Raw genomic sequence first — 13,124 nt, 5'->3', positions numbered from 1 at the left:
CCTCCGACACTTCCGCCATCTGCAATCCGACCCCACCACCAAAGACATTTTTCCCTCCCCACCCTTATCTGCTTTCCGGAGGGACCACTCTCTCCGTGACTCCCTTGTCCGCTCCACACTCCCCTCCAGCCCCACCACACCCGGCACTTTTCCCTGCAACCGCAGGAAGTGCTACACCTGCCCCCACACCTCCTCCCTCACCCCCATCCCAGGCCCCAAGAAGACTTTCCACATCAAGCAGATGTTCACCTGGACATCTGCTAATATGGTATACTGCATCCGCTGTACCCGTTGTGGCCTCCTCTACATCGGGGAAACCAAGCAGAGGCTTGGTGACCGCTTTGCAGAACACCTATGCTTGGTTCGCAATAAACAACTGCACCTCCCAGTCGCAAACCATTTCAACTCCCCCTCCCATTCCTCAGACAACATGTCCATCCTGGGCCTCCTGCAGTGCCACAACGATGCCACCCGAAGGTTGCAGGAACAGCAACTCATATTCCGCTTGGGAACCCTGCAGCCCAATGGTATCAATGTGGATTTCACAAGCTTCAAAATCTCCCCTCCCACTACCGCATCCCAAACCAGCCCAGCTCGTCCCCGCCTCCCTAACCTGTTCTTCCTCCCACCTATCCCCTCCTCCCACCTCAAGCCGCACCCCCATTTCCCACCTACTAACCTCATCCCGCCTCCTTGACCTGTCTGTCCTCCCTGGACTGACCTATTTCCTCCCTACCTCCCCACCTACACTCACCTTTACTGGCTCTATCCCCGCGTCTTCGACCTGTCTGTTTCCTCTCCACCTATCTTCTCCTCTATCCATCTTCTATCCGCCTCCCCCTCTCTCCCGATTTATTTACGAACCCCCTTCCCCTCCCCCAATTCTGATGAAGGGTCTAGGCCCGAAACGTCAGCCTTCCTGCTCCTATGATGCTGCTTGGCCTGCTGTGTTCATCCAGCTCTACACTTTGTTATCTCAGATTCTCCAGCATCTGCAGTTCCTACTATCTCTTGTTTTTTCAAAGCCAGGTTTTTCAGCCATTAAGGGCCATAAACCCCGTGCTCTTCTCTCCCTCAAAGCTCTGCATGTCTTTTCTCCAAACACTTCCTGTAAACAGCAGCTAAACTACAGCACACATTAAACGGTTGACCCATTTTCCAAGAAACCACATGGTAAAAGCCCTTTTCAATCCAGAAAATGTCCAAACAGTTCAACATCTTCGAGTTTTTCACGTAATCGATATATATACATTTGTATTCCCGATTATTACTTGCTTAAACAGATTGTAAGAGTAAGCCTAGCAATCTTAAAGCAGCCAGCTTGAATTCTATGATGGAAAAAAATTTTGAAATGATTATTCCGGAAATAATTGACAGTCACACGGAAACATGTGGGTTAATAAGAAAGCCCAGGTTTAAGTCTCACCTGCTCCAGAGGTGTGTAATAATATATCTTAACGGGTTGATTAGAAAAATAGGTAAAAAGAGACAGCACAGAGTAATTGATGTCTGGGCTTGCCCTCTTCGTCTGTGTTTTTTTTCCCTCTTCCCCTTTTTTCCTCAAACTTACCTGAGAAAGAGAGCGCTTCAACAGGTTCCGAAGCGGCAGTGTGGCTACAGAGTCGGTCAGTCGGCCTGTGAAACCTGGAGCAGGACGCTCGCTTCCACGTGCAGTGGGCCCCTCGTAACGGCGATGGCATGGACTGGGAAGCCCGGAGCAGGACTCTGGCGGCAGCATGCCGTAGCAGTGGAGAAGGAAAAGTTGGACTCTCTTCAAGTTACCTTTTAATTTTATTCTAAGTTAATGTGAATGGCGCCTATGTATTGCGATGGTACACACTTTTCATTGTATTTTATATCGAATACACGTGACAATAAATGATTCAATTCAATATGCAGTGAGCTGTAAAATAAAGCATACATTATCTTAGGCTTTATTAATGGGGGCAAGGATTGCACAAGCAAGGAGGTTATTCTGAATTTGTATAACACAATAGTTAAACCTCAGCTACAGCGTTGTATACAGTTCAAGGTTCCCACACTTTAGAAAGGATGCAAACATTCGACAGTGTGCATTAGACCCTTACAAGAATGGTTCAAAGGCGGAAGATACATTGGAGAAATTGGGATTGCTTTCATGGAGAGGAGAAGGCTAAGAGGAGGTTTCATTGAGGGGGATTGGCAGAGTACATATGGACAAACTGCTCCCTCATACAATGATCAAAAATGAGAAGGAAATTTCTAAAAGAAGCAAATGTGATGTGAGAAAAACCTTTTCACACAGCCAGTGGTTCAGATCTGGAACACCGCGCCTGGAATTGTGGTGGCAACCAGATTGATTGAGGTTTTCAAAACAGCATATGATTTTTAAAAAACAATATTCAGGACTACGGTATAATGCAGAAAAATGGCACCAAGTCATAATCAGAGATAGTAGGAACTGCAGATGCTGGAGAATCCGAGACAACAAGGTGCAGGGCTGGATGAACACAGCAGGCCAAGCAGCATCATAGGAGCAGATAATGTTCATTTAGAAAACCAGTGCTGAGATGATGGGCCAGACGGCCTCATTCTGCACCATGGCAATTTCCTCTCTGTAATAATCCAGACTAAACCCCTCTCTCTCTGATAAACCAGTCTAATCCCCACTCCCCGAGTCTATTAACCCAGTCTGATCCTAGTTCTGTGCCCAGTCAAATCCGTCTCTATTAACAAAATCTAACCTCTTCTGTCTCCTGCTATGAAATAACCCAGTATAACGCTCTCCCTGTAAATAACCCAATACAACCTACTTTCTTTGTAATAATCCAGTCTAAAATTCCTCTCTCTCCCTCTGCAATAAGCCAGTACAAGCCTCTTGCTCACTCTGACCACACCATGCACGGTCTGCAGTGTCTGGTTTCTGTGGAGACGGCGGAAGTGTCGGGAAGGGCGGTTGCCCGGAGACGCCGGCCGTGCCTGGGGTTTGCTCCCGGAGACGGACCTCGCTTTGCTCTGCTGTGCTTTGTCAGCCCTCGGGCTTTGATTTAAGACGATGGGGACACGGACTCCAATGAAAGTTTCCCGGAGAGAGCTCGGCCTGCGTACCTCACCAGGTAGGAGTGAGGGGGAAGGCAGCGTTCTTTTCCCCATCCCGCCAGAGTGAGACATGGAGGATGCTCCGGCACTGGGTACTCTACCCTGGGGGCAGAAGGGGACGTAGGGCCTCAAAGTATCTCAGCCTCCTCTGAGGGATGTGGGCTAGCCCTGGGCAGTAAAGATTCTCTGGGAGTGGCGTGGGTCAAGAAACCCAACTTGGAGAGCTCCTACAAGAGGGTTGTGTGATTAATCATGTCAAAGGCTGAAAACTAGTTGAGAAGAACAAAGAGGGAAAGTTTACGCTCGTCAGTCGCTTAGAATTTCATTTGTAACTTTGATAAAACCTGGTTTGTAGGGGTGATAACCTGATTGGGAGGATTCAAACAGACATTCCGGGATACGTAAGGACATATTTGAAAGGTGATAATACATAGAGGACTTGTGATGAAAGCGAGGTCACTGTGACATCTCAATTATCTATGTAAATGAGTCCACATGTCTCTTTGTACATCTAGCATTTCTAGCTTTTTACATTTAGAAAATGTTTTATCCTTTTTAGGTACTCTATTGAAATACAGCTCTCATATTATATTCATTCACTTAATCTATCAATATCTTCTTGTAATTTCCATCATGCAAAGACCCCCGCCCCGCTCTTTGTATTGGCAAATTTGGATATGGTCATAGAATCACCAAAGAACATCATTCAGCCCACCAAGTCTGTGCTAGCTTTCTGCAGAGCAATTCAGTCAGTCCCATTCCATAATCCTGCAAGTTTACTTCTATCAAGTGCCCACCCAATGACCTTTTGAAATAATTGATTATTTATGCTTCTACCATTTTCTTAGGCATCAAGTCCCAGGAAATTTCCTCTTTGTCTTTCTAAGTTGTTCATAAATATGGTGAATTGTAAGGCCCAAAATTAACATTTTATATAACCAATAAACATACCTCACCAGAGTACCTGCCTATCATCTCAACTTACTATCTCCCTCCATTAGAACAATTTCCTCCTCAGGTCAATAAGTAGCCTTCAATTCCATGAGCTACAACTTCAGCTAACAGTCTGTAAACAGCCTCCTCCCACAACTGCAATTCCCAATCATAATTGCTACACCATTAGTGACTGTGCCTTCAGTTGCCTCAACCCCAAGCTCTAAAATTCTCTCCATTCTCTTCTCCACCTTTCTAACTTGCTTTCCTCTCTAAACCCACTCCCTTTAAAGTATTTGATTATCCAACATAACACTTCCTTTGAGGTTTAGTGTCATACTTGGTTCTTCAAAATTCCTGTGACACCATTTGTAATGTTTCATTATGTTAAGGGTGCTATGTCCGCCTTGGCAATCAGAGAGGACTTTCCAGGGATGGTGATCGTGATGTCTAGGACAATCACAGACATGGAATCATACCAAGCTGACAAAGTCAGGCTGTAACTTCACAAGCTTGTGGAACAGCTCTCCCAATTTGGGGCAAACTACTAGGCGTTAGCAAGGAGAACTTGCCATATCATTTATATAAACCACATATGTGTTTGCTAATGACATTCCAGGAATGTCTTGTTAAGAGATCTATAATTTTCTTGTTAGCCTTTCATGCCTTTATTAAGAAGCAAAGAGAAAGGTGAAATTTTGCAAACTGTTGGAACAGATTCAGAATTGATTGAGCTTTATAAGAATACAGACAGATCATGTTTTGCCCTCATCTATGTTCAGTAAACTTTGGAGATGGAAACCATCTGTTGCTGGGGATATGTGTCCCCTTTTTCATAACAGTTATCTTGTTTTTGTTAATTTTGTTGATTGAATTTTTGTTTCCTTGGAATGTCCATTATTCTGCCACCTCCTATTGTAAATATTGACACAAAGTAGTTATTCAATATGCAAACCTTTTCTTTATTTCCATTGACAATACCACTTACCAAGAGATCCATATTGCTCCTGATCACCCTCTTTTCCTTAATTAATTGTGAGAACATTGTGTTGATTTTTATATCCCTTGTGGAGTTTCATTTTGTACTCAAAGTTTCATGAGACATTGTGAAGAGAACCTTATGCTGTATGGAACCTATGCTGTAACCCAGTCCAAAGTGCTTGATAGAATGTTGTAGAGGAGCATTACCCTGTACGTAATTTGTGTTGTATCTGACCTGAGAGTGAAGGATGGGGCAAGTAGAGGGAGCCAATTCTGACTTTTTGTTTATCCCTGATTTTAATCACTCCTCCATGGATGTTTGTGCCAACATATGCCCGGGCCCTATATCCTGGAATTCCCACACTACACCTCTACTTGACTTTTCTCCTTTAAACTCTGCTGAAATAACTATGCAGAGGCCAGTACCAATCACCAAGTCAACCTTTATTTATACATGAAGAGTCCTTGACTTTAGTACAGCGTCATTTAGAGCCAGGTGCTAGAACATCAGTATCTCTGACACTCCCCTTTTTGTTTATCAGCCAGGGCTCCCTGATTATCCTAATTTAACAGTTCCAGTCGGGGAACTCGTATTCTATGATGTCCAGCTGGCATTACAATCACTACATTCACCCCTTTGACCAAGCGTTTGATCATCTCACCTAAAATATCGTTTTGTAGTTCAGTATCATACTTTGTTTTGTAATGTTTCTGTGAAGCAGCTTAGGACATTTCTTTATGCTAAATATGCTACATATTTACAAGTTCTGTTTTGTTTTCTCCATACAGCTGAGCTAAAAGTGCATTTGCAAAATCTGTTAATTAAGATTTGCTCTACAATGTTCTGTGAATGATTGTGTTGTTCAGCAGACAAAAGGAAGGAAAATAAGAAAGAAATTGAGGAGGTTATCCCCATTAAAGAAGAGCCACAGAAAGAAGATATATTGAATGGAGAAGACATCATGGCCCTGGCAATAAAACCAGAAGATCTGACTCAAGTATGGAGAAATATTTCATTTCTATCACTTTAGTGAGTGTGTTTTGAATGTGGTTTTGGCTGTTTCTGTGGAAATAAGTTTGTTGGACTTCAGTGGTATCTGGCATTCCATTATGAACACTAGTATCCATAGCCACAATTGCTGTTGAATTTGTGTTTCAGAAGCCTGAGCTTCCACTGCAGCACCTAGACTTTGGACACTTCCAACCTCAAATGAGGGTGGAACCCAGCCCATGATTGCAAATGACTAGGCTGATACATTTTATCTTCAGCTAGAAAGGCTGTTTCTCTCTTCTCTTGTAAATTTCACCACCACACAAGCTAATCTTTAGAAAATTTAATTCATTGCACATGATAAAGAAATAGCTGAATGCACCAAATGCAGCAAAAGTTCACGCCAAGCTGTTTTTGTACTTTTGGATTCACTTTCATCACAAGACCTATGCCAATTACAATTGTAGATCGAGTTTGGGAGAGCCAACCTGAAGGTTTACCAGTCTTGATTAGTTACAATGCCTATTCCAGGTACAAGTATGATTTCACATGTTTTGCAGAATTTATTGAGTTTACCAAAGCAAGTTGATACTTAACAAGGCAATAGACTCAGTTGATACACAATGGAACAGTGGATGATAATTTCCATCAGAATAGGGTGCTGCCTCATGTTTTATTGACTGTAGTTGTCCTTCTGACTTCTTTTTGCACACTAAAAAGCAGGCCTTACTAACCCATACAAGCCACTATTCCCTGGGTATGTTCAGACACATCCTGAACTCTAATTAGCTTGTTAGTGCATGAACAGTTCATGGTCAATCTCAAATTGGTTAAGTATCATGTGCTCAATTCCTGCTTATTACTTGTCAAAAAACCAATCGTCTTAATGACATTATTCCCTATTATCTCTTAATTGGTTCCCCAAGATGACAATTATTTGTCTCACCATCCATTTTATCATGGTTTGTTACTGTTATGTTTATAATTTATGATATTTTCCTTACTCATTAGTTCAGGTAGGAGGATGAATGCTGTCATGTCCTCATGACTGATACCCTGAGTCCATCTTCTTCGAGGTGTTTAAATTGGTGAGACTACCTTATTAAATCAGCCACCTTGTCAGTTCGCCTTTAGAGGCCATCTACTAGAGAGTGTTTTTTTTGGGCCATTAACGGATTGGAGAAGTTAGCGGATCATAGGAGGTCACATGTCACTCAGCACAAGAGTTTTTAAGCATATTTAAAAAGTACTATGCAACATAAAATGTGCATTTATTTTGGAGAATATAGATGATCTCTGTCAGCAAGTAGACTTCCAGCTGCTTTGTCAGTGTTGCAGTCTTCATGCTGCTCACAATCCTTATGCTTTATGCGAATACAGACTGGTCATATGCCCTATGACCTAAACAATGACTTTACGTGGACCAATTATGCAGCTGTTTGTACAAGATGAAAATCACTTGGAAATTGATCCACACAAGCTTACTGAAGGATTTACACTGGTGCAAAATGAAAAGCATTTTGAGAAGGATACCAGACATTGCTGGTACTTTGGAAAACCAGAAATACTGTGAATGCTCGACAACAGAGGTTACCAAACCAGAGTGTGTTGGATTAAAGAGATACAACCAGTACTTAAAAAAACTAAACAGTGTATAAAGTAAAAATGCATAATGACAATCAATGTGTGAAAGACTGGTTAGTGAAGTATACTTAGACATTCAGATAACACATAGTCTTGAGGATAAAAGTCCAAAAGGATTATATAGCCAGAAAACTAATCTCACACTATTGCAGATTTTAACTCTAATACAAAGAATACATTTAGCAAATTATAATTATTTCTGTCTTTCTAAAATACTACAGATAAAACTAGCCTAATGTAGAACACAGCTGTTATTTTTCTTTTCCACTCTTCACATTATAAGCACTTTCAACTTTCCTCTGATAATGACAAATGGCAGGTACTTGAAAAGTGTTTAATGATGTAAACTTGCTCATTCAACTTTGAAAGGTGACAAGTTCTCATTCTGTGGTATGGAATTAAGTATAGCAGTGTTCCCCCTTTCAAATAAGGGTTGGGTTACAAGCTGGGTTAGTTTTGTGACAAATAAGTGTCCTACATTAACTACAGTTAAGCAAAATATAATTTAATTGCTTAGTCAAAATTATTAATCATTCATGACCATATCAAACAAGATAGAATCTAACAATCTTCATCTCTAACCATCGAGACATAGGAATTCAGGGCATAATGAAACACTCTTCAATTGCTTTGATGAGTGCAGATTTGAATGTCTATGGTAAATTACTGACTTGACCATTCAACTGCAGTTCTAACTGGACTATGTAAAATACTATTGAATTCCACTATCTCCTGCCAAAACTGCACACTTTTCCTGATAATGGTGAATTGCAAAGATATCGTACAGCTTCTCCACTATAGGATATCTCCTCAAATGCCTGTCACCTGTCTCCTCCACCCTCACCTCCAACAAGTTCTAGTTCCTTGTGCACTTCTTTTGTTACAAAGATTGAGACCATTCAGCTATCTCTGATGATTCTCTCCCTTGCTCAGGACATAGAGCAATATGTCCACTCAGTTTCTCCTTGCTCTAGGCTTGATCTTAAATATCTCTCTCTTATTTCTTTATTCCTTGCCCGTTTCTCCTCAATCTCATCTTGTCCACGAGACTTTTTCTTGTTCCCTATGCCCTATTCTAACCAAATAGCAAATGATCTAACTCTCTTTGTTGGCCCAGGTTAGCTGATATTGTTAACTGTTTTCTTCTCCTGCAGATCTTATCACCCATATCCTCAAATATCTGACTACTGTATTCTTACAAACTACTGCCCTGACCTATCTCCAACCTCCTTTTTCTCTTTCCAAAATCCAGGAACATGTGTAATCACACACATTTGTGTACACCTTTCTCAGAACTCCATGTATGATCCCTTCTAATCAGATTTCTATTCCTGTCACTTAATAAAAATGCCTTTATCAGCATCACATATGACATTGTACATGATTGTGACAAAGATAAATTATCCCTCTTCATTTTTCTCAATCAGTTTGCCAGCTTGACAAAGTTGACCACAGCATCTTTCTCTAATAGCTCTGTTCTATCATTTGGCAGGGAGGACTGCACTTACCTATATAATTGTAGCCAGAGAAATGCTTGCAATGTGCGTTTTTTTTTAAAGTTAAGTGTATACAGATTGAGAGAATTGTTTGGGTAATTACTTGAGCACTTTAGCTGAGTGTTCTCAATCTTTGGTAACACAGTACGGAGGGGATATGGAGGGAGTACAGCATAGGACCTTCTTGCTAGACTACTCCTGGGCTGGCCATTGTGGCCACAAACAGGTCTAAGCAGTGGGCAGTTGAGGGGTTCTTTGGCCTTTCTGCCTCTCTCTTCCATGTTCTAATGTCCATGGAGATGAAGAACGCAGAATCCACTGGTGTGCTTGAGGCCTTCCAAGACCTGTGGGCACCACAAGGCCTTGGAGTACAATAACTCTTGCACAATGGTGTTTTCACTTAATTGGTTAAGGCCCTATCAATGTTTTGACTTCTGTTATAGTGCCTGCTAAAACGGTGTTCACTAGTTAATTTGTTTATTTTTGTTTCGATCACTCATCTTTTACTCAGAAAAGTGTGAAGAGATTCTGGGAGCTAGAATGCATCTTCATTCTGGAAGCAACATCTTATTTTTGATTAACAAATTTCATGTTAGAATTTTGTTTTTGGTACAGTGCCCCTTAAAGGACTTTCAGTTGATTAATCTGTTCATTTGTTTCTCCTTTACTCAAAACAGCATAAAGAGACATTCCAGAGGGCCCTCTTGTGGCACAGTGGTGGTGTCCCTGCCCTGGCACCAGAGAGGCCTGGGTTCAAGTCCCACCTGCTTCAGAGGTGTGTAATAACATCCCTAAATAAGTTAATTAGAAAACAAAGGTTAAATTAAAATAAAGAGATATTCCAAAGGGCCCTCTTGTGGTACCAGGGTAGTGCCCCTACCCCTGGACCAAGATGCCTGGGTACAAGTCCCACCTGCTCCAAAGGAGTGTAATAATATCTCTGAACAGGTTGATTAACAAAAAAAAAGACATTGAGTTCAGCTCAGAGAGGTTGCCCAGACATGTTCTGTCCTGCTGTGGAGAGGTGGTGGGGGTTCTGTGTTGGAAGCGGTTTATACAGGAGTCCTCCCTTTTACCATGGTGGGGGATCTACTTGGAGGGACTTGCATTTACCTGTTCCATGCAATAGGCTTTAAGGTGTTTCATGCACTCCCAGGTCACCAACATTTTGTGCAGCCTTATGGAGTCTCTTTTCCATGTGTATACAGACTGTCTTCGATAACAGGGCCTTTTTCCTTATTTGAAGCGACTGCATCTGAATTTTTGGCTGTATTTCAGCCCCGCATTCCTATTATTTGACCAGCTGCACAGAGGGGAGTGGCAAGTCAGACGGACATCCTTGTGTGTCTACTCCTCGACCTGGCAAAACTTGCTTTCAAAAGAGCCAATCAGTGGATGGTGCAGGGATTCATTCGACCCATCTGTCAGCATCTTTTGTCATTCTGTCCCAGGGAGGAAGCATGTAGTGAGCACTGTTACTCTTGGGGCCTTCAGCGATTGGACACTGCAGATGATGGAGTGCATCATCTATCCTGAAAATGATATATCAATGTAAATTGGATAAGTTTCTTCTAGAGTTTTGTTTTTGTTATAGTGGCTGTTTAAAAGGGTAGTACTTTAGTTAATTAGCTAATTAATTTATTTGATTACTGAAAAGAGCATAAAGAGAATTAAGTCCTTTACCTGTGGCCAAGTGGTTAAGACAATGGATTTGAAATCCATTGGGGTCTTCCTGCTCAGGTTCAAACTCTGCCAACTGCATTTCTCATCTTCCTTGATTCTTCACTTTTGGGGGCCTCCTGTGGCACAGTGGTAGTGTCTCTATCCCTGGACTGGGAGGCCAGGGTTCAAGTCCCACCTGCCCCAGAGATGTGTAATTACATCTCTGAACAAGTTGCTTAGAAAAATAGGTTACATTTTTTTAAAGAAAGAGAATTAAGGACTCTCTTGATGCAGTAGTCGTGTCTCTACATCTGAGCTGGGAGACCCAGGTTCAAGTTCTACTTGCTCCAGAAGTATGTCATAATATTTCTGAACAGGTTGACTGGAACATACATAAAGAGAATTAAGCAGGGGATATTGTGGTGTCATGATAGTGTCACTGGACTAGATATACAGAGGCTCAAGTTAATGCTCCGGGCATATTTTACTCAAATTCCATCATGGCAGCTGACGGAAATTCAATCAATTAATAATTTTTGATGGCTACTTTTTAGTTTAATGATTAGTTTACCCATCTGTTATCTGGGGGACTGGTGTACAATTTGCCAAATGGGGAAAGCTGCTGTCTGTGTTAAGCAGATGAGTATGCCAAAGATAAATAGGCTCTGTTTTGGAGATCTTGAAGCGCAGTAGAAGATTCCTACCAATGCACTTAAATGTTAAAGTTCAAGTTCCACACCAGGACTTGTTGACCATGGAAAGTGCATTAATAAGGTGGCTCAGCAGGATGGTTTTCAGCCTGTAAATTCTTTCAATACCCCTGAAGGAAGTGGCAAACCAGAGCAGTCCTTGTTCGTAGATGTGGTCCAATGCAATGGAAGTTCTCAAAATGAGAACAGGAGAAAAGGCAGTCATCAAAATGGGTGTAAAGAGGCAAAAAGACTATTGTGCCTTCAACAGGTCCAGGCACTGGCAGGCGGGTTGCTCAACCCAAGTCGGGGTGCATCTTTTTCACCCATAGAGATTATTGTTTAGTTAATTTGTTTATTTGATTTTACTAAAAATACAATAAAGATAAACTTGCTGAGACTGGTATGCGAGTGTAGTTACATCTGTAGACCTATAACATTTCACTCCATGAATAAATCTAAAACTGCTAAAGATTGGCTTATGGTCTCTCTTACACCAACTAGCAGCTATAAGTTTAATAAAGGGAGGCACAGGCCCAGTGGTCTTATCACTGGAGTGTTAATCCAGAGACCCAGACAATGTTCTGGGGACCTGGATTCAAATCCTGCCCTTTGAATTCAATAAATATCTGGAATTAAGAGTCTAATGATAACCCTGAATTCATTGTTGGTTGTCAGAAAAACCCATCTGACTCACTGATGTCCTTCAGGAAAGGAAACTGCCACCCATACCTGGTCTGGCCTACATGTGACTCCAGAGCCACAGCAATCTGGTTGACACTTCTGTGCAATTAGGGATGGGCAATAAATGCTGGCCTAGCCAGCAATGCCCTCAAACCTAAAAATGATTGAATTTAAAAAAACCTAGGCAACATCATCTGAAGTGCAAGCCAGCTATATCTCACCATGGCCACTATGGACCGCTCCACTGTCTCTGATTGTCAAATTTTAACTTTATCTTCATAATATTTGTTCAACAGCCACATTACATGAGCTCAAGTTTGCTGACAACACCACCATTGTAGGTTGGATCTCAAACAACAACGAGACAGTATACAGAGAGATTGAGTGCTTAGCAGCATGGTGTAAAGACAACAATCTCTCCATCAACATCAGCAAAACGAAGGAACTGGTCATTGCGGAGTGGAGGGCACGCCCCTGTCTGCATCAATGCTGCTGAGGTGGAGCTGGTCGACAGCATCAAGTTCCTGGGAGTGATGATCACCAGCAATCTGTCCTGGTCCACCCACATCGATGCGACAGTCAAGAAAGCACAACAATGTCTCTACTTCCTCAGAAAGCTAAGGAAATTTGACATGTTCATAAAGACTGGTACCAATTTTTATAGATGCACCATAGAAAGCATCCTATCTGGATGCATCACAGCATGATATGGCAACTGCTGTTCCCAAGACTGCAAGAAACTACAAAACGTAGTGAACACAGCCCAGCCCATCATGCAAACCAGCCTTCCTTCCATTGACTCCTTCTACCCTTCCTGCTGCCTAATCAAAGACCCCTCCCACCCCAGTTATACTCTCTTCCACATTCTTCCATTGAATACATGCACAGATTTGAGAACAGCTTCTTCCCTTCTGTTATCAGACTTTTTAATGGACCTCTCAACTGTTAATATTGACCTCTCTTTCT

The 13,124-nt window shown here is 41.9% G+C and overlaps 1 protein-coding gene across 3 annotated transcripts in view; it reads left to right on the top strand.

The window, feature by feature from the left end:
- The first annotated feature begins 2,874 nt into the window (after positions 1 to 2,874).
- Positions 2,875 to 13,124, top strand: part of LOC109911826 (mycbp associated protein) — a 91,708-nt gene continuing 81,458 nt past the window's right edge. For 2 of the 3 annotated variants that reach the window (XM_048610920.1, XM_048610922.1), the window contains exons 1-2: positions 2,875 to 3,095; positions 5,860 to 5,990. In XM_048610920.1, the coding sequence (XP_048466877.1) occupies positions 3,035 to 3,095; positions 5,860 to 5,990 (192 nt within the window). In that variant the 5' untranslated portion in view covers positions 2,875 to 3,034. The remainder of the gene's footprint in view (positions 3,096 to 5,859; positions 5,991 to 13,124) is intronic. The other variant, XM_048610921.1, reaches the window with a different exon arrangement.

Source organism: Rhincodon typus, chromosome 23 (assembly GCF_021869965.1).
Source record: "Rhincodon typus isolate 14 chromosome 23, sRhiTyp1.1, whole genome shotgun sequence".
NCBI lineage: Eukaryota > Metazoa > Chordata > Chondrichthyes > Orectolobiformes > Rhincodontidae > Rhincodon > Rhincodon typus.
Note: the sequence above shows the minus strand (reverse complement) of the source record. Positions and strands in the feature narration are given on the sequence as shown.